The 22502-nt window shown below is 36.2% G+C and overlaps 1 protein-coding gene across 1 annotated transcript in view; it reads right to left on the bottom strand.

The window, feature by feature from the left end:
- The window catches only part of LOC144450678 (titin-like), a 450019-nt gene that overhangs the window by 385925 nt on the left and 41592 nt on the right, over window positions 1-22502 (bottom strand). The window contains exons 4-18 of the mRNA XM_078141331.1: window positions 21540-21648; window positions 21016-21260; window positions 20266-20385; window positions 19079-19270; window positions 15688-15900; window positions 14806-15030; window positions 13762-13953; window positions 13244-13417; window positions 12504-12683; window positions 11557-11682; window positions 10565-10753; window positions 9917-10093; window positions 8995-9144; window positions 8309-8431; window positions 7516-7707 (exon numbers count right to left, since the gene is read on the bottom strand). Coding sequence (XP_077997457.1) covers window positions 7516-7707; window positions 8309-8431; window positions 8995-9144; window positions 9917-10093; window positions 10565-10753; window positions 11557-11682; window positions 12504-12683; window positions 13244-13417; window positions 13762-13953; window positions 14806-15030; window positions 15688-15900; window positions 19079-19270; window positions 20266-20385; window positions 21016-21260; window positions 21540-21648 — 2607 coding nt within the window. The remainder of the gene's footprint in view (window positions 1-7515; window positions 7708-8308; window positions 8432-8994; window positions 9145-9916; window positions 10094-10564; window positions 10754-11556; window positions 11683-12503; window positions 12684-13243; window positions 13418-13761; window positions 13954-14805; window positions 15031-15687; window positions 15901-19078; window positions 19271-20265; window positions 20386-21015; window positions 21261-21539; window positions 21649-22502) is intronic.

Below are 22502 nucleotides of genomic sequence, written 5' to 3'. Positions count from 1 at the left end.
GACAACGTAACACAAAACCACTCAACCCAAAAGGAAGTTTCACTCCTACGACATACTTCTTGATAAGAATGATTCAAAAAACAACTTAAATTTGTCATACAATACTTTAACCCTTCTACGAACTTTCCACTCCCCCTATTGTGAACACTGGGGAACACAACAAACATATCCCAGGGTCGTATACAAAATGGAGTCACAACATACACATACATGTACATAGGAAGAACGTTATCGATTGTCTATCTCAAAACAATCAATACTAGCTAATTAAATCTGACTAATTCAGACTAAACATATAAAATGTCCTTGATAATTTGAAATTTGAGATCTTAGGCCATCTTCAATGACAAGAACAAATGAAGTAGCACATCCTCGCATTGTTGAAATAGCAGGGGTCAAAGGTCAAATTTTTCAAAAGAGCTTCTTTATTTTCATTTTCCAGGAAAAACAGTGAATGGAGTGGTTACAATGAGGTATGTGGGAAAGAATGGAGTATCAAAACACTCAGTGATAACCTCGCAGTGGGAAGAAGGGCAAGAATTCACACACTTGTGGCTGTGAAAGTTGAAATTCGAACACCAAACACACTAGTGCAGTCTCCTATCAACACTTGCAAATATTGTTGTGTAGCATAGTCATTTTATGCAAACATTAAAAGGGACAAAATTAGGAATCACAATTGTTATCAGGTATGGTTTGAATTGTTTAAAACTAGTCATGATAATTTTGATGCCATGGTTGTTGTTTTTTCATTTTTGAACTATATTTGCAGATTTGAATAAACTTTTGATAAATCTGGTAAGACTTTTAAAAGTGCTGTGCTGCAAAATTAACTTCAATTTATGATTTGTGTTCCAATTTCACCATTTCAACCATGTTAAAGTGTGTTCAGAAATTCTTGAGGACAATTGTCTAATATACAGTGGTCAATTCAAGGGTTAAAGGTTAAAGTTACATCTCAACATACACATCAGAATAACACAGGTAAAAGGTAACAAGTCAGTGACTTGGTTTTGAGTCGGTAGAAAATTATTAAGTTACATCTCACAATATCTGTGAAAGGATATAGAGGTAAAAGGCTCCAAAAGGCTACTAAAGGTACAAGCTTGCACACATTCCTAAAGTTACTGGTGTCTTGTGGTTCTTGATACAAAGGTTGACTTAAAAGGTTACAGTGTTACAAGTCACAACACATTTGATAAGATTGACAGGTAAAGGTGATAGAAAGTAACACTCAATAACAATAGGTAATGTGAAAAAGGATACATTGACTCAAGATTTCTAATGGTTAAAAGGTTACAAATTAACAAAGGTGTCAATTTGTTACAATTCAATTATGGTACATGAAGAGATTGGAAAGTTAAAGGTTTGAGGGTGTAGAACTAAAGATTCAAATGGTTTTTGTTGAACTCATTTACTGCAGATAAAAAGTTAACATTCAGAAATATCACATGGAGTACTTCATTGCAATGAAGTTTTATACCCAAGGGCCATCTAATGAGAGAGATATTTAGGGTTCAAAAGAAGTTCCCAGTTGTTCCTCATATAGAAATTTGGCTCTCAAATATGACATTTCACAAAATTCAAGCACTTAGAATTACGAATCATGAAATTAATGCAAGAATGGATTCTATCCATTACTGATAAAGGTATATCCAGGTGATCAAAGTTTAGAAAATATTTGGCAAGCAGTGGCTAGATAGTTTCCAGCATTGCATGTTTTCATCAAGCTACAAGGCAAGTTAAGGCTACAAGTAATATCAGGTTTTTGTCAGATATGAGGTCTATTTTCAGAACAGATAAAGTTTAATTTTAGTTGGTCATGTTTAACTTTTATGGATTTCACATGCAACTTCGGTTGGTCACTCTAATTTTGACGGAATTCTGGTTTACCTTTGGTTGGTCAAATCACATTTCAACAAATCATAGCGGTATCTTTGGTATGTTAGTGTTAACTTTGTTACATTTCAGCTTAAACTTTTGTTAATACTGTTCAACTTTAATACATTTCTGGTTTCACTTTGGTAGTCAAATAACTTCACGATGTAACTAACAGACTGAAATATACTCTTTTTTCACTTGATAAACCCAATTTCAATTTCCCTACTATTAAGGTTTGACAGCAACGTAGACAATCACAACACCAAAACAAATCAATTTTACAGTCTACGTACACCTGTACTGTGTATTTCTAGGGTTGCAACTAGGCACCAATACTTAATCTCTGTTTCTTACAAACATAGTGAGGGCCACCTTTTTCACCTAATTTTCATTTTAATGCCTTCAATAACCATTCTTACACTCACAACAATTCAACATATACACTGTGTATAAAAACATGGACAGATTTCTCTTGACAAAAATGAAAATTTTTCGGCTCTACTTTCAAACAGCAAAGTCATCAATTTAAAGAAGGGAAATTTTGATTTTATAAACGATTCACGAATGTGTAAATGTGTACTACTACATAGGTAAGTACATACAATAGCTGGACCTACATTCCTTACTAAATTTTAGACCCGTTGTCCAATTCTCAATACCTGTATTAACTTTCCACCTCAAGCGAGAAGGTCAAAATAGAACAAGCTTCGACAACCAACTTATTCATATGCGTGCCTATGGTAGTGCATTTGTAGTGCAACGCACTAAAGTCATGGTGATCACCAAGAATGATGTGGCGAGGGGTAAAGTTCTATTTCAGGTATTAGAGAATTCTGATATTCACATACACACATATATGGATTCTGGTCGTCAAAATACATATTCTCAATCTCACATCTGACACAATTTCAAGGCCTCAGTATACAATATACAGCATACAAAAATGGTTACACTTCCCTGTTACACATATTCTGAATCTTTAAGAAAAGAAGTATATATCAAACAGTATAAAATCTAACGTTACAGTACAGTACAGAAAGTAAATGCAGTTTTTTGTCATAAAATGTTTTATAATTTCCACTTTTAGAACTACAGTTAGGAGCAAACTGAATAAATCTAACATTCCAAAATATCAAAAAGTTCAATATAAAGCATTTTTGCCATGGAATAATAAGAACATGCTGCTTGAAAAATACAAACATTCAAAAAGTTAAAATTCTATGTTTTAAAAAAAATTGCATGCTTTTAAAGCTAAACCTCTTTCTTTAATAATACTAGATATAAAAATGGTTAACATAGAAACTGAATAACGATCAAAATCGACTTTAAAGTGCCATACTGCTACATACATATACTTTGAGTAAACTCATTGAAATGTTAGAAACACTATGTTGCGCATATTAGTATTCAGTGTTAAAATCTTCAAGATTTTATATTTCTACAGTAGAAACTGTGTATTTGGTCACTAACATTTAAAGACTAAAAATCTGAATTCCAGTAACTTTAATAGTCTAAATATACTGAGTTTATATATTTCTCTATTTCTACAGGCAAGCTGAATGGCTAGTGTGTATTTCATCACGTCCATCCAATAAGGTTGTATCTGCTATTATGATGTATAGCAGAAATGACCTTATTGCATGATTTGATTACTACATCTAAAAGTTTAAGCAGGATATTTATTCCCATATTTCTTTGGCGGGCAAGCTGAATGGCTAATATTACAAAATATGTCATAATTATAATCTTTCATGCATTATTTCAATAACTCGATAAATTCTAACAAAGTACTATAATCATTTCAATTGTCACTAAATTTACTTTTCAAAATTCTTATCTTTGGTGATCATTAACCTACATAAAGATGTGCATATATAGAAATATGGAATATATATTGGATATATATATTTAATATAAGATATATGAAAGTGAAGAATTTTAAACTTAGCATATACGTGAATCTATAGAACTACAGTAACTGTAAAATACCCTGTATGAGTGTCAAAGCTTTTTTTTTTTTTTTGGGGGGGGGGGTGTTAATGTTGGAAAAGTAGTAAAAAATGAAAACATTTGTAACACTTTTCTGAAGAAATGGAGTGTTCCTAAGATCATACCTGTCAGAAAAACTACTGACGTATCAAAAATTCTTATCACATATAAAGTTCAAGAAAATCAAGTTATTTTCCTGCTTTTCATTCATATCAAACGTGACATTGTTTGTATTTCATTTTCTCATACACTTAATGTGTAAAACAAAAACTGACAAGACATTCTTTCACATTATGTCATCCTACAAACAGTAATATTTCTCCTATTTTCACAACCTTTTTTCTAAAAGGCAATATGAAAGACAGTTATACTATTTTTAATCATCTAAGTTTCCATATTTAAGCACCAAGTTACCCGAATGAGTTTGGACAGAATCAAATTGAAAGCGAAATTTAAAAAATTAAGAAACAGTTTTGCCTAAAACTTGGCACTTTCTTTGGTTACTGATTAGAAATAAAATCAACAATACCCCAAGATTTCCAAAACAGTCTAGAACAGAGTAGTATAATTTTGATAAAAGGAAAAACAAATTTCAACTATACTTTGTGATTCATATTGCCTCATTAACCCTTTAAAAGCTAGCACGTTATTTTAGGACAAAGGTACATACACTAAAAAGAAAGAACGTCTTTACGGAAACAACACTTTTGGTTGAAAGTTTTTAAAGGGTTTAACTTTCTAAACAGACGACAATTAATTTGATTCAAAGAACTGAGCCTTCTGTCCGAGATACATCCTCTTCTGACCTATGATAGTGTTTCCATCTTCTTTCTGCATAGTTTGAACGCTGTAATACTGTTCATAGACTGCCCCTGCTGTCTGGTGTTTTTTGACGTTGGTTGTGTTTGTCGTAATGCTGCCGTCAGGCTGTGAAACCACGGTCACTGGTGAGGATTGAAAGGGCGGCTGTTTGGATGGTGACTCTGGGTGAGGGGAAATGTGAGAGGATGGCGGAACAATAGCTTGTGGTGCAATGGAAACTTGTGGCCGTGACGCCTGTGGTGTAGTAGGGCTAGGGGTTGGGGTCATGGATTCAGGAGCCAGCTCATGGGTGAAATTAACATTGGCAAGCATTGGCATGGAAAACTGTTCCAAAACTGCCAAATAATGAGGTTCGTTTGGTAAACGAAGGAGTTTTAGAACAATCAGGGGATATTCTTCGATATATATGTATATCTGATTGAAACATCTCTCCCTGGGTCTGTCCAGATACAGGTGTTTCTCAACAATGTAATTTGAAATGCGATAGCGTGGCTGTTTGACTTGTGGTTTCACAACCCGAATGGCTTTCTGGATAGGAGGAGCCTGGTAATAACTCACTCTACTGATTGGTTTGTTCTTAACCCTAACTATCTGTCTCTGTTCTACGTCTGGTTCATGTCTGTGGATGCGAGTGATCTCTGTCACTTCGGTGACCGACTCCTCATCCGTGAATATCACAGGGCTGTCTCTAGGTGTTCCTAGTGGTGTTCCCCGTGGTGTACTGCGAGGAGATACTGGGACATCTAGGTTAATTGTTGGTTTGATTGGGATAGTGACAGTACTCTCAACACTGTATTCTGGCTCTTCAGTGGGTTCAGGTTCCTGTACAGGATACTTTGGGATATCTGAACTATAAACAAGGGGTTGTATAGGGATAGTGACAGTTTCCTCAACACTGTATTCCTGTCTATCTTCTGGTTCCATCTCTCTGGGTTGATAATGTGGAACATCTTCCTTTCTCTGAACAGCAGGATAGACAGGGACAGTTGGCTTGTCCTCACTCCACTGCTTTGGTTGTATTGGTTCCTGTGGTACCATTCTTTGTATGGTTCTTGGAATATCCCTCTTGATCTCAACAGGACTTATTGGGATGGTAACGGTTTCCTTAACACGGTGTCCCTGCGGTTCCAGTGTCAGAGGTACAAACATAAGCTTTTGACTTGGTGCATCTCTCTCTGTTGGTCTTGTCTGGACTGGAGCTTCTTCCATCAAATATGTAGGTGGTTGAGGTTTTACAGGACTCTCTCTTGGAATATCTCGTTTGATCTCAACAGGACTAATTGGGATGGTAACAGTTTCCTTAACACGGAGTCCTTGTGGTTCCAGAGTTAGAGGGGCAAACATTGGCTTCTGACGTGGTGCATCTCTTTCTCTTGGTCTTTTCAGGACTGGAGCTTCTTCCATCAAATATGTAGGTGGTTGAGGTTTTACAGGGCTCTCTCTTGGAATATTCCGCTTGACCTCGATAGTAGGACTTATTGGGATGGTGACCGTTTCCTTAACATGGTACTCTTGAGGTTCCAGTGTTTGAGGTGCAAACATAGGCTTCTGAACTGGTGTATCTCTTTCTGTTGGTCTTGTCAGGACTGGAGCTTCTTCCATCAAATATGTAGGTGGTTGAGGTTTTACAGGGCTCTCTCTTGGAATATTCCGCTTGACCTCGATAGTAGGACTTATTGGGATAGTGACCGTTTCCTTAACACGGTACTCTTGAGGTTCAAGTGTTTGAGGTGCAAACATAGGCCTCTGAACTGGTGTATCTCTCTCTGTTGGTCTCATCAGGAGTGGTGCTTCTTCCATCAAATAGCTAGGTTTAGGTTGTATAGGACTCTCTTGAGGGGGGAAATCTTTCAATGGATAACTGGGTTCAGGAGCTATTTTCATTAATTCTTCATCAAGATAATCCAGAGGTGACTTTTTAACCACTTCTTTCGGCTTATCATTGAAAATATTCCAGTCTAGATCTACTGGGGTAGTTGGAGGCTTTGAAATGCTGACACTCTTCTCAGTGTGGTATTCTGGAGGAATTACTTCAGATGGCAGGGGTTGAGTCTCTGGTTCTCTTGGAAGGGGCTCTGCTGGTACAAACACTGGTGAAACAGCCTTGGCTACTGGTTGCATGCCCGGCTGTTGAGGAATGTCATCTTCCCAATTTAAAGGAGTAGACGGAGGCTTTGACATACTGACACTCTTCTCTGTATGATACTCAGGAGGAATCACTTCTGGTTGCAGGAGCTGCACTTCTGGTTCTCTTGGAAGGGGCTCAGGTGCATACACCGACTGAGCCGTCTCCATTGGTAGTTCCCTGGCCTGTGTAGGCCAATCAACTGGAACAGTTGGGGGTCTGGTCAAATTAACCTTATCAATATGAGATTCTAAAGACTCTTGTTTGGGGGACAACATTTCTGGTTGATAAGCTGGAATTTGTGTTTGTTGAGGGAAGACAGACTGTACAAAGCCTGAATGTGCCACTCTGGTAGGAGGTGCCAGTGGCCACTCTTTAGCCTGCTCTGATGGACTTTCTCTATAAACTTCCCACTCAGACGGGATGTTTGGATATGGTTGTCGGTGAACAGCATAAGGTTCCTGTACAACATAATCTTGTGTTTTCGGTTCTTGAAAAATCCTTTCTATTCCTACTTCTCTTGGTTCTTGTATCTTCTCTATAGGTTGTTGTTCCTTCTTTGGATACTCTTCTGACTCCCACAGCATCTGCTCTGGTTGTAAGATTTCTCTAGGAACACTTTGAGCCAAAAGGGGCGCCCCACCCAAATGCCCTAAATATCTCTCTCTGATAATTGCATAACTTTTCTCGGGACCTACCTGTTCTAACAATTCATGATATTCTACTGAGATACGTAGTTTCTTGGAGTGATCTTCTATCTGAAAGGTCAGTTCATTCCAGAATTTCTCTGCATCTTCTACATCTTTCTTGATTTCATCACTTGCATAGTGTTTATCACCCAACATGATCTTTGCTGTACTGATGAAATTTTCATATGCTTCTTTGACAGGCTAAAACAGAGAAAAGTCGCAAAGGTTAGTAAAATGATATCATAACACTAACATGGAAACATTGATTGAATTATAAGTCTCCAAGTGTCAGATGTAAATCGTCAAAATGACTATATAATGAGCAAACGCTAACCAATATGTGGTGCTGTGATCAGCCAAAAGTTGATGCCTCCCCTCAAAACAATGTATTGGAAATAACCAGCTCATTCTGAGACAACATCTGAAAACTTGTCAATGAATTTTATGGTAAGTTTTGAAAATGTGATGACTTTGTGATACTTATGCACTTATTAGTCTGAGTACTTCCAATCTAATCTATTACAATCTGGGTGTAGACACTTCGTGAAAATGTGTTAACAGTTATATTCTAAATCGTGGTTGAGATGTACAAATTTGTTTGAAAAATGAATTTTATTCACAATATTGTGGTTGGAAACTAGGGTGAACACATTTTATAGGAGAAAGTCAACAATTCTGATCTGATCAGAGCTAAAACATTCTAAACATTTGTTTGACAAAGTTTAGTCACAACTATTTTGGCAGGAAGTTGTTACAACTGCAGAGATAGGAAGACAGTGAAAGTATAAACAGTATGACTTACTCTGATTGTTATCAGCCATTCATCAAATTTCTCAACAAGGAGTGTGACAGTGTGGACAGAATCTCCATACTTGCCATGTAGACCCTCCAGATCTTTCTTGGCAGTTTGAAGACTAACCAACAACTAAAAAATGGAAACAAAAACAAAAATTAGATATTGATTGTTCGAAATTCAGGTATGTAAATCAAAGTTGCATGTATGTACCTTCTATTTATCTTAGTCATAAAGATTATACCAAGTCTGTAATTTTAATCAACACTACCAAATCTGACACCAGCATTTTCCTTGTAACTCCTCTCACCCCACCCCACTGCCCACAACCCCTATTTTACCAAGCTCTGTGACACGAAAATCTAAAATCTTGGTATATGTACCTTGTTTGTCTTGATAATATTGACTAAAGAAAGTATTTTGTTGTATTTAAATAGGCATTTCCCTTGTAACGCCTCTCACCCCCCCCCCATCCCCACGACCCCAACCCCCATTTACCAAGCTCTGAGACACAAAAATTTGTACCTTGTTTGTCTTGATCATATTGACTAAAGAGAGTATTTTGTTGTAATTTAAATATGCATTACAACACTACCAAATATGACACCAGCATTTCCCTTGTAACTCCTCTCAACCCCCCACCCCCACAACCCCAACCCCCATTTTACCAAGCTCTGAGACACAAAAATCTGTACCTTCTGTTTGTCTTGATCATATTGACTAAACTGAGTTTGTTGTTGTAATCTTAATCGGAATGTTCTGGCTTCTTCCAACCACTGTTGTTTTCTCATCTGTGTTTGTTGTAACACTGTTTCTACTCCCTGCTGGGCAGCAAGTAAAGGATCCTGAAAATGAAAACAAATCATAAGGCATATTCACACCAAATAATTAGATATTATTCCCCAATATTTTTCTTCGTTCAGCCAAGGAAAATACAAGTGACTTAAGGGGCCCTTCTCACTACATGTACTTGTTTAGCAACTAATAGTGACAACCCTTAGGTCATGAGTATTTTCCGGCTAAATGAAGAAAATATTGGGGAATAATATAATTATACCATCGCCAGTAATATTTATAAAAAATCAGGGAAAGTAATATTTATAAAAAATCAGGGAAAGTAATGGCAATTTTGAGCATTTTGACTCACATTTTGACTGTCAAACACAGCAGAACTAATGACGTAAACTAGCGTTGCCGTGACATAGACATGCATTGTCGTGATGTAGAATGACCAGAATATATATTCCATATTTTTTGTTGAACCTGGCTTGTGCATGGTATAAGACACACTATACAGCTATTTATTAAAAATCTCTGGTAGAATTCTGGATGGCTTGAAAACCATAGAATGTTTTTCCCTTAGAAAAAAACATGCACTGAACAAAGGCAAAATACATTTTTCAATGTAGCAAACCATTGAGTGAAAGAAGCCACTGGATGGCTTGAAGTCCATATAAATGTTTTTTCCCTTCGAAAAAAACATGCACTGAACAAAGGCAAAATACATTTTTCAACGTAGCAAACACTGAGTAAAAGAAGCCTCTGAGATCAAACAGCAACATCCATCATCTCTACAAATCACTGTAGAATAAAAATCCAAAGAACTCAAATACTTACATATTGTCTGACTCTAGTCACAATCTCTGCACCGATGTTGATGGTAGTTCTGAATAGATCTGACAATTCCTCTTTGTTCCTATCATGTTGCTGTAACATAATCTGGACCTCTGATCTGTGGGTAGGCAGATCTGTTCTTCTGTACTCTATCTCTGCTCTCTCCATACAAGTGGTCAACTGAAAGTAAATAATAACACAACAGGAATATAAGTTTGCTATTATACTTCTTAGAAGGGAACGCCACTCCAGGAAATAGACATTTTCATAAACTGTGGTTTCTGGAGAGTCATTTCATGATTTTACGTCACTGCATTTACTTGTGATTTCAGAGAAAGATCACGTTGATCTCAGGCATTTACAGGGTATCTTTGCTGTGGGCTACTGCATCATGGGATAACACAAAAGTTTATTAACCAAGACAGATCATACTGCCACCTAGTGGTCAGTCAGAACTATGGAATTTATCATTCTGATGATGATGATCATTGACCAAGACAGATCGAAAGCTCACAGTTAAAACACTTTTAACCGCTTGTGTGTTATAACCTATTTAATTAAATCATTTGATATACCAAGCTGATGAACATTTTTGGTCATCTGTTAAGATTTAATCTTTCAAAAACAACTAAACTGTGCGAAAATTCTTACCTTGGCTAAACTTTCATAGAAGCTGATAGTCATGGTCAGCAAGAGTTGATACTCATTCAGTCGTACTTGGAATCTCTGATGTACTTTCACCAGTTCATTGACTATCAAGTCCTTCTCTCCATGTGTATTACCTTTCAATGCCAACATCTCTGCTGTTTTAACTCTTTCTTCAATTTCTTCATTCATTTTCTAAAGTGGACACAAAGACAATTTTAAATATCAGCAACTAGGACTAAAGCAGAGTCAGAAAAAAGTTGTCTACTTCGTTGATTTCTTGATTCATAGTTGAAGATAATAATTATAGACCGAATATCATATTTGGATTAAACTTGGTTAAGAAAAATGATTGTCTGGCAGATTTTCACAATAAGATGGTTCACAACAAAAGAATAATCCTATGTAGTCCTTATGGCTCTATTGATAAGATAATACTAATGTGAGAACCTGGGATTGAAACCCTGGCCTTTAAGTCTCCACTGATAAGATAACACTAATGTTAGAACTGGGAATCAAAACCCTGGCCTTACAATGTAACTATTACTTCAGAAACTGTTATTACAATATCTTCACTTCCAATGTGCCCTCTAACGATAGCAAAATTTTGTTGTTGTGAATAAAAATGAGATAAAAACTGGGATTTCTTGTGAGTCACCACATAGTAAGAGATAGGGGAACACTAAATTTTGGTGCGTCACTAGAAATTGTGTGCGTCAAATTGGCTTAGAGGGCACACTGTTCACTTCCAATACAGATATTGTTCAGTAACTATTGCACTGCCGATATTGACAGAAATACTGCTCCAATGTAACTTTCTAAGATGAGCGTAAAATCAATGCAGACACAGTTGTATAAAACTTAACAGAGTTTTTTGCTCAAACTGTTTGTTTAAAACAGGAGAAGTTATTACAACAGTACAAATTCTCACTTCCAATAGCTGTTATTGCCAAAGATGCTGTAGTTACGTAAAATTGTTAAAAAGAAGTCATTGTTACCTGTACAGTTTTCTCAAACTGTGACAATTTGTTCTGTCTATCGATTGCTTCCTCCAAGGAATTACCAAGTTCACCAGCTATTTGTGGAAAAAATTCAGCTTCTGTGTTCATAATCCACTCAATAGTCTACAGATGAAAAGAAAATAGAAAATTGTAATCTTTCCAACTTTAAATCACCATGACAACCCAGCTATATTATAATCAGATTCAAAAACTTGAACTGTGCAGGGCTTATTGTCAAGTATAAAACTGTCAAGTATAAAACTGTGCACTCTTATGAAAGACACAATTTTTACGTCACTTGATGTGATACAACTGGATTTATCCTGAGTCACCAAAGAGTAAGGGATAGGGGAACACCAAATTTTGGTCGGTTTTAACAAACTACTGTGCATCAGTGGCATGTCAAATATTGCCTTCATAGATGGCATACTGAAATAGATCAACATATTTTATAAGAGGATAACTCATTGGATATTTTTCCAGAATTGAGATGAGGTTGTACAGTCAGCACGAATCAAAATGGCCCTTACAAAGGCAACTTTCATATCAATGACTTGGCTGTTTAGCTAATTATTCAGTCACAGGGACAACACTCCCAGTAATAAAGACATTTTCATAAAATATGGGTTCTTGAGAGTCATTTCACGATTTTACATCACCTACAATTGCTTGCAATTTTAGAGAAACATCAAGTTGATCTTATGCCTGTATAGGGTATCTTGCTGTGGGCTATTGCACCATGGCAGTCAGCAGAAATAATATATTCATGGTTGAATGATGAATATTCATGACCCCTAAGTGCTTACTCATCTTCGTAAAACATCTCTCATGAATATTCATTGTTCAACCATGAATATAGTATTTTGGCTGACTTCCATGATTCAAAGGCCCATAGCAAAGATAGCCTACCAAAAATATAACTAGACAATCCAGATCTCACTTACCTTTCTGGAATCTTTGATAAATTGCTCCCATTGTATTTTGAAATCTCTAAAGGCAGTAATACGAATCTGCCATGAGTCAAAACGATCAGATAAAGTAGTTTTACGATCACGGTAATCTTTCAGCATGGCTTCTACTTGACTGATAGCACCTTGAATGTTTAGATTTGGATCTTCCCGGATCTGTCAAACAAACAAAATGATAATTTTACAACCCATAACACCCGCAAAAACATGTTTCTCCTTTTTTACTACACCCTACCAAAATTATGGCACAAAGTGTGGAAATCTTGGTATATATCAGGATTTCACAACCTTACAGAAAACACTAACAAAAAAGTTTTAGCAATGTCGTATTTGAACTGATGATAAAGGATATTTTGGTTCTTTTTGACTAGAATTTCATTATCAAAGTTGTTAGAAAACCTGCATTTGAACGGACATTGTAAACCTACATATTTTTGCCACTACAAAATTTAATTTTGTAATTTTACACTCTTCAACTAGTTCTCAAAGACCAATTTTTACTAATTATCAGACTGGTGTATTGTGTTTATGTACAAACAGGCATTTTAGTCACTTTTATTTCTGTGTTTTTATTTTACAGTGAAACATGGGAAAATAAATCATTAGTGAAAATTTCAACGTTTGTAATATACTGTATTTTGGATCATTCAAACTTGTAAACTAGAAATGCATTACCCCATTAAATCATGAAAGGACAAAAATGAAACCACACTCACCAGTTTTGCCTCACTAAGGAATGTATTAGCTTTAGTTTCAAAGAGTGTGTATAGCTCAGTGATTTCAGTCCATTTCTGAGACCAGTGAGTTACTGTGGCTTCAGGAATATTCTGTAAGTCTAAGCTTTCTATTGACTTGAAAATATCATCCATGTTGTCCATTGCATTGGAAAGCTGCATAAAGAGAAAAGTTTTGAAAATTATTACATATGTACTAGAGATCATTAGAGATTATTTACAGCAATGCACAGTAGATTAATAATGAATATTCTTGACTCCTAAGTGCTTATTACCTTCAGACAAATTTTCAAAAAGAGTTTGGAAATCAAGCAAAATCACTATACTCAGAAATCATAAAATTATTCTAGTTTTAATATGAAAATACATTTATTTTCTGGGGTGGCATTGTCCTTTAAATTATGATATTGACTTCATCAAGTCTCAGAGGTAATACCACCTTACTTTGAAGTAACAGCTACAAAAAATACCAACCATTCAGATAAGAACATGACACTCACCTGCTTGGCAACTCTATGGAATTCCACGAGAGTAAGAGCTATTTTGATACGTGTTTCCACGGTTACAGTTAAACGTTTCCATTGTATTTTCAGTTGTTGTACTTTGCCCTGTACAGTCTGTGTCTCCTGGTCCCCTGATTTTACCAGTTCAGACACAGACTGTAGGACAGCCTCAACCTCTTCATCCTTATCCTGTGGCAAAAAAGATCACAAACATAAAACATTTTAGTGACTTAATCGTAATATTGTACACACTGAAAAGTATTGAATCACCTGTGGGTAAGCATATTTGTATAGTAGCACACATAACATGCTACAAAAGTATGGTGCAACAATTCCAGTCAAATTGATGTTCGGATCCACACCTAAAAATCAGCAACCCAATGTGATCACAATTTCAACTTATTACTATACTACTTATAGATAAAATAGACCTCTAATTAACATGTACAATGTCTAATTATTGGTATTTTATCAATTTTCAGTGAATATATTGTTGCTGTCTGATTGACAAAAGTTCTACTCCAGTTACAGATAGCACGGCATTTGATAAGAATTTTTTTGAATATTTGGCAATTTCAAAGTGTTATTAGTTGTGACACACAATATTAGATTCTTGTCAAAATGAAAATAAAAGTAAAATTTCAAAACCAAGCATTCTTTTGATATAGGGTAAATTTATAATTGACCCCCTAGCACACTGTACAGCATTGAGAATTGTTAACCTTTTTACTCAAGATGCAATGAAATTGTGTATAATTGACCCCCTAGCATATGGTACAGTTAAAGAGTTGCCAACATATTACCCAAAATGCAATGTAACTGGCAATAAATGTTCCCCTAAAATATACAGGACAAAGTTAGCTGTTATCAACATTTTACCCAAAATATCATATAATCTTCCATAATCGACTGCCTGTCATATGGTACAGAGCGCTGTCAACTTTTCACCCATAATGCAGTGCAATGTCCTTTACATGGACGAGATCAGATAGCACAAGTTATTAAAATGTTTCTTGATAAGGGATCATTTGCACTCCTTACCCTTATGTCTTCTTCAAGTTGTTCGTGTTCTTCTAAGAAATCTGTTACGTTGGAGATATGAGTTCCTAGATCTCTGTGAGAGGAAAGAAAAGCTTCACCCACGTTGACCATCCACATCAATAATACCGAGTAACGTTCTTCAAATTGTACGTAGAGTGAACTCTTTGCTTTCGCCTCAGCTTCTTTATGTGCTGTACAAGACTCCTGTAGTTGAGTTGCTTTAGCCTGTAAAACAGGGTGACAATCAGAGTTTGTACAAATCAGTTTGATCCATTCACATCTATGCATATCAAACATAGCTTCAACAGGAATATTGTATGTAGCTGAGATACCACCAAAACAGAGTAACAAGCCAAGTTTGTACAAATCAGTTTGATCTATTCTTCAACATGCAGTTTAACCATAGATTTAGGAATATATGTACGCAACTCCTATAGTCAAGTTACTTTGGCCTGTGAGAAAAGGGTGACTGTCATAATTTGTACAAATCTATTTGATACATTCATGAATACGCATATACAACATATCAAACACAGATATAAGAATATATGCATGTTCAAAACTTCTGTGGCAGTGTTACTTTAGTCTACAAAAAACAAGGTGACAATCAAAGTTTGTACAAATCTATTTGATCTGTTCATAATCTCAAAATCTTTACTTCACAGTATATTAAGATTTAAAGAGCTGGGTTAAAGGTTGTGTATTGGCTCCCCTAATTTCAAGACTGCGTGCCGAGTGTTTTTACTACTGTACACTTTCGCAAACTAAAGCTGATATTTCTTCCATGACACTGTGACATTACATCTTCAATGGTGCTTTAAAAGAGGCTTTAGTTTACGACGGTACTTCTGTAATGAAACTACGATGACAATCTAGACTAACCTCAAGAGTTGCTAACATTTCATTGACTCCTCTGCCACCAGAAACATCTCTGCCGACCCTCTCAAGCAGTAGATGTCCCTCACGTAGCACAGGAGCTGATGTTTCATAGATAGCTTGCTCCAGACGACTATGTTTCTCCACCAACTCAGGACTGTCTTCTGGTACATCTTTTGTCTGTAATTGCACTTCAAATTGGTTTAAATGACTCAATGCCTACAGAGGGAATGACAATAAAAAGAAATGCATAGATTAGCATTTGTAGTATATCTACATGTACACAAAATTTGTGTTATTTATCCACATTTACTACCAAACCGGAGTGACTGACCGTGTATGCCTAAATATTCATAGCAAGGTCAGGGGTCAGGGTCAAGGTCTCTCTTGATTTTGTTTGCTATAGTTTCTATATACTAAAACAGGTCAGAGAGGCCATCTATCGTTTAATGGTGATTTTGTTTGTGATAATTTATACATGTTAAAACAGGTCATGGAGGGCATCCAACTATAGCTAGCAATGTACTGAAATTAATGATCAGCAAGTGTTCATACACCAAATACCTGTACCATGGTCAGACCATAAAATAACTAAAATATTTACAATTACAGACATAACTAAGTTGATATTTTATCCTCTCTGTTCTCCCATGGGATTTTGTTGATCTCAATAAACTCAGTTTTATTTTCACTAAGCATACAACAATCCAAGTCAGTTGATGAAGCACTACAGTGCCTGTCATGCAGTAACTATGCAAAGAGTTCTACATCAGCCCTGAAGCTATTACAGGGTGCCATATCTGGCTAGTCCTTTACATATCTCAAATAAGCTATTATTTTATCTATATTAAAAGGCAGTGATATTATAGTTTGCTTATCTTGTTCGCAAGTAGCTAGCAGCTAAAATATCTTTACATAGCACTAATATATTAAATCATATAAAGTTGCAATAGTGGTGATTTGCTTTATCAAGTTTGTTTGTTGCTGGTATAAGGAAGATCATCTAATATGTGTGTGTGTGTGTGTGTGTGTGTGTGTGTGTGTGTGTGTGTGTGTGTGTGTGTGTGTGTGTATGTGTGTCTGTCTCTGTATGTGTGTCTGTGTCTGTGTCTGTGTATGTGTGTGTGTTTGTGTCTCTGTCTGTCTGTCTGTCTGTGTGTCTGTCAGTCACTGTCTGGTTGATTATCTGTCTGTCTGTCTGTCTGTCTGTCTGTCTGTCTGCCTGTCAGTCACTGTCTGTCTGTCTGTCTGTCTGTCTGGCTGTCTCTGTTCATTTGTCAGTCTGTGTCTGGTGCTGTGTCTGTCTTGCTTGTCTAGCTGGCTGTCTGTCATCCTGTATCTCTGTCAATCACTGTCTGATTATTTGTTTGTTTGTCTGTCTGTCTGTCTGTCTGTCTGTCTGTCTGTCTGTCTGTCTGTCTCTTCATTTGTCAGTCTGTGTCTGGTTCTGTCTGTCTGTCTGTCTGTCTGTCTCTGCCCCCGTCTTGCTCCTGGCTATCTCTGTTTGTTTGTCTGTCTGTCTACCTACTGTCCGCTGACTGGTTCTGTCTGTCTGTCTGTCTGTCTGTCTGTCTGTCTGTCAGTTGTCTCTCTGTCTCTCTGTCTCTCTGTCTGTCGCTGTCCCCCTCTTGCTCCTGGCTATCTCTGTTTGTCTGTCTGTCTGTCTACCTACTGTCTGCTGACTAGTTCTGTCTGTCTGTTTGTCTGTCTGTATGTCTCTGTCTTTCTGTCTGCCTTTGTCCGTTTAGTATGCGTTTTCAGTGAATATTGTTTCTCTGATTCAAATGCTGCATGCTGACATGCCTAGTGAACAATTTAATGCTATGCTACATGTATCACAATAATTCACATTTCTACTTTTCCTAACATGGGCATTTCATGCTGGCACCATAAAAGCAAGAATACACCTGGGATGTAGATAAGGGCAGGTAGCCAGCAAAACAACCAGCTACTCGGCAATTTCTTGCAAGCTATTTTTTCAGAAATCTGTGTTTAAAATTTATTTGTTTCAAGTACTGTATACCATAGTTGGGCAGATCTATAGGTCTCCCTCATAGACATTACCGCTTACTTTTCCAGTTTTACCTGCCAAGTTTATCTACATCCCTGATACATGATCTTTAAATTGCAGTACACGACAGAGTCAACACACAATTTAATAACAATACTTGCAGTAATACATTCTGATAGGTAAAATAGCCTATAGCAATTCTATCCAACATGAAAGCACTCCTTAAAGCAAGCATCCTCAACCTCTGCATTGCTAACACTTCAATTTCACATCTAACTGAGACCAACTCTACCTGAGTCAACTACAACATCTTAATAGTCAATTTTTTAGTTCCAAGATGCATTGCACGAGATGATGTCACTTATGTTGTTACATTTAGTTTTGCTTTGTCTTTATTACATTTGAAATAACATTTTCATCAGGAAGTGATGGAAAGACATGTTGACCTCTTTGATTATAAGTGATTTTGTAGAAAAAAGACTAAACGCCATCAATGACAGAGAGTGATTTTACAGGTGAACCTAGGGTACGGTCAGGTGACAACCACCCCTGAGTAGCACACATGCAAAACCCTCAGCTCATACACAATATATGGCATTCCAACTTCCAAGGAGAGACGGGCAATGCATCTTGGAACCGACAACAGGTCTATTCTATCATATATGTGGTAACAAACATACACTCTGAGTCTGAACACAAGAAATATATCTTTCAGTGTTAGGTGTACATGTAAGGACCCCACTCACTTTCTACATAAATTTCCCTCACGTAATATCTCAATGGAGAAAGCACAACGCTTGAAAACAAGGCTCTTAATGTTTTAAGTTTATGAAACTTTCCAACTGTGTTGGTGAAGTATGTATAATAAACATAAGACAAAGAACCTTGTGCATTCACTTCTGGGTAAATCTTTAGTTTGACTTTATCATGTTTTCAGGTCAATTATCACTACCTAACATGTAACATTGTCAACTAGGCAAGCCTTAAAATCACATAATTTTGGACTACGATGGGCAAAAATAAGAGAGAATCTTTCACTTCATACCTACAAGGCATGTTGTTATATAATATTTAATTTTCAGTATGAACCATTTTGTGTATGTTCCATGAAATTTTTTTTTTACCCCCCCCCCCCCAAATTTTATGTAATGTTTTACCATATGACCCCCTAGGACAAGTTAACTTTTTATTAATTCCCCCTAGCTTTATGTAATTTTTATATGACCCCCTTAGATCAAAGTGAATTTGTATGACCTAACCCCCTAGTTTGAGGTAAAGTATCATTTTAGGTAGTGAAAACTGCATGATTTAGCCGTGGTATTTAACAGCAACAGGTAATTCACAAGACATAGGGAAATATAAAGTAGGAGTAGAAACTGTATATACCGTTGAAGCATTTCTGTAAAATGCAGCAGTCATTTGTAGCAGCTTACGGCGAAGTTCCAGTTTGTGAATAAATGTTTCACAAAGTGTTTCAATCACTTTAGTCTGTTCCTGGACCTGTTCAGTGTCTTCAGCACCAGTAGATACAACTTTGTCAGCTGCTCTAAGTAAACGCTGAACGTTGATTTGGATCTCCTATAAATGATACAAATATAACAATATTAGTGTTTGGATTACTACTGTAGGGGGTGAATCAATCAATCAATCTTAATTGCATAACAACATACCATAGCAAGCCTGGTAAAGCATACAAAAATAACATACAGAAATTATGTGAATACAATCCTTTAGACTACTGGAAGACTGTTCACATCAACAAGAAGTTTTTCAAGAGGATGTTCATTGCCTGAGATGAAAATATGCAACAAAAATGAATGGTGAATGAGGATGTGCCACCACAAATCAGATACTTCTTTACCAAAAAATCCCTCAACATGGGTTCACTTTTCGGTTTGAAAATTTTCCAAACAAGGGCTTACTGAAGATATTTACATATTCAATGCTTAAAAGGGAACACCACTCCCGGAAATAAAGGTACTCTCATCTACTTTGGGTTCTGGAGAGTCATTTCATGATTTCACATCATATCATATTCGCTAAGATGCCCAAGAACACCAAATTGAAACTCTTTGTTAGATCTATTTCTCTTTTAGTGGTACACCATTGCCTCATGGAAATTAGCAGACATGAATATTTATTAGATGAACAATGCATATTCATGACTATTTATCTGAAGGAAATAAGTACTTAGGAGTTATGAATATTCATTGTTCATCTAATCCATATGCATGTCTGCTATGACAAATGAGGCAAAGGTGTATCACTGAACGAACAATAGAAGTGAAAAAGAGTTTCAATTTGGTGTTTTTGGGCAACCAGGCAAAGATTATGACATGAAATCATGAACTGACTCCCCAGAACCCAAAGTTTAATGAAAATACCTTTTATTTCCTGAACTGGCATTCTCTTTAAGAAATGAATCCGTGAATAAGAGATAAAATTGCCTTCACAAAGTCACAGAAATCACATCTGCATCCCTGTCTACAATTTAGCCAAGTATTCCCCCATCCCAAACCCACAACCCCCTCCCCACCCCCAACACTAAAAAGAAGGAATAGCTATCTACTTACTCTAGCTGATTCTTCAAACTTAAAATGTTCTTTGATAAGTTTTTCTGTGGCTTCAAGCGAGTCTCCAATGTCTGTTCTCTTCATATAGTCTTCACCTCTAGTTTTGAACCAGTCGGAAATCTAGAAGAGAAAACACTCACATTTCATTCCATTGGTGAGATACAGGTTGAAAACGGTCACATTACATTAGATACACATACATTGTAACTGCAACTTCAATCCAGAATATTTCATCTGGATGATGAACCTAAGTTCTCTGTTATTCTACAAATTGAAAGTTCCCTACCAGTGTGTTTGTAACAGGTAGTAAGTAGACAGAGTCTACTGGAATAAACTAGATGGTAATTGGTTGAATGTGGATCTGTGGATGCCTTCAACACATCCATGCAGTAGTGTTGTACTCTCCTCTTTCGTTGATTATATACCATGTACATTGTATATATACTTCGGATACAGATGCTTTTGTTCGCTAGGTGTTTTTACAACATTCCACAACAAAATTATGATGTATGGAAATATATCATATGCAAGATATACCAGGTTTACCCCCCCCCCCCCCCTTCTGTTACAGGGTTCCAAAACTTAGCAAAACATTGAAAGTATCAGGTAGCTTGTCAAGACAGATACATAATTTTGAGTCACATGTAATAACAAGTGTTTTTCAAGCGACAATGAAGAATTTGGGCTTCACTTCCAAGAAATTTGTTGACTATAAGTAGAAATTTTTATTACTAAGTTATTTCAACTTACATCTTCTACTTCGATACTGAGTTCACAGAGTAACAGACACTGTTCAAGTTTGAGTTTACGTCGCAGCCACAGTTCTTCCAATAGACGTCGACGATCATGAAGTTCTTCCATGACACGTTCGATGCCGTAACATGCTGCTGTTGTGGCATGCTGGAAACGTGGATCCATTTGGTTGCCGACTTCTTTGATTCGGTCCAGGAGTGCTTGACCTTTGTTGAGTGTATGCATTGAAGCTTCTAAGATACCTAGAGAATACAATAATCGATCAGTATTAAGGTGAAGGATGGAAAACTTGCAGAGAAAACAGTCCCTATAATTAGTAAAATCACACATGGTTTGTGAATACATATTTTTCAACAAGGGCCATGGAGGAGAGATAACCATTAGTCTAGCTCCTAGACTGTCAGGCTTTCTATTGATATTAGGCAAACAAAGGCCGCATTGCATTAAAGGCGCACATCGAGGGCATTTACGCTGTGCACCAGAGGTACTATTAATGCATCAAGGAATGGAATCATACTTACTTTTCTTAAGATCGAGATGTTTTTGCAATAGACTTTTGGCAGTAGGTACATCTTGAGCAACAGCTACAGTATTGAATTCTTCCAGTGCAGCATCCATTCTCTCAGAGAACTACACATAGAAAGACAAAATGAAATAAAGAAATTACATTTACATGTGTTCTCTTTTAGTTTTCTTTTTTAACATAACATGTACTTAAACTCACAACTGAAACTTTTTTTGTTATACATACATGGCTAATGCCCAATAACCAGCTTGACAACAACATTATTAATATCTAAAATAAATAATTATTATATCAAACACATCTAAATGTAACACCTATAAAATCACCCTTGTTTGTTCAAGTTGCCATATGGATTAGGATTGAGTATTTATTTTGGATTTTTAATTTATAAAACAATTTAGTTATAACTTCCTACTTGAAAAATCAATGTGAAACAACATATCCAACGTCCTTGTTTGTAACTAGATAAATTGCAAAAGATTAATAAATGTGTAAAAAGTTTGTTATTGTACGTACAATAACAAGCGATTTACACATTTTCTAGTTTTTTGCTCTGAATTGAGTTACAAACACAGACTTGGTCAATGCTGTTTCACATGGATTTGTCAAGTAGGAAGCCATGATAACATTGTTTTATAAATTAAAACTACCCAATCCTCATCCATATGGCAATTTTAACATTCTTGATGCCTTGTGTTCAATAAGTTAAACTTCTTTCATTTTTTTTTTTTTTTTTTTTTCAAAACATTTGTCTGGTAGTCACTGAATTGTTTGCTCCTTTCTTTTATAATGATTTTTTTTACACTCTTTCTTGTCGTTTTTGTTTTTTTGTTAGAGGTTGGTCTCTAACTTATCCAGCACAACTTTAGTACTTTTATTAGACACATTAAGTGGTTCCATTTTATGAAACAATTTGAAACATTCCCTTTACCTACAAAACACTTAGTTTCTCATTAAA

Source organism: Glandiceps talaboti, chromosome 20, assembly GCF_964340395.1.
Source record: "Glandiceps talaboti chromosome 20, keGlaTala1.1, whole genome shotgun sequence".
NCBI classification, from domain to species: domain Eukaryota; kingdom Metazoa; phylum Hemichordata; class Enteropneusta; family Spengelidae; genus Glandiceps; species Glandiceps talaboti.
The sequence above is the reverse complement of the archived record's forward strand: the minus strand, read 5'-3'. Positions and strand labels throughout refer to the sequence as shown.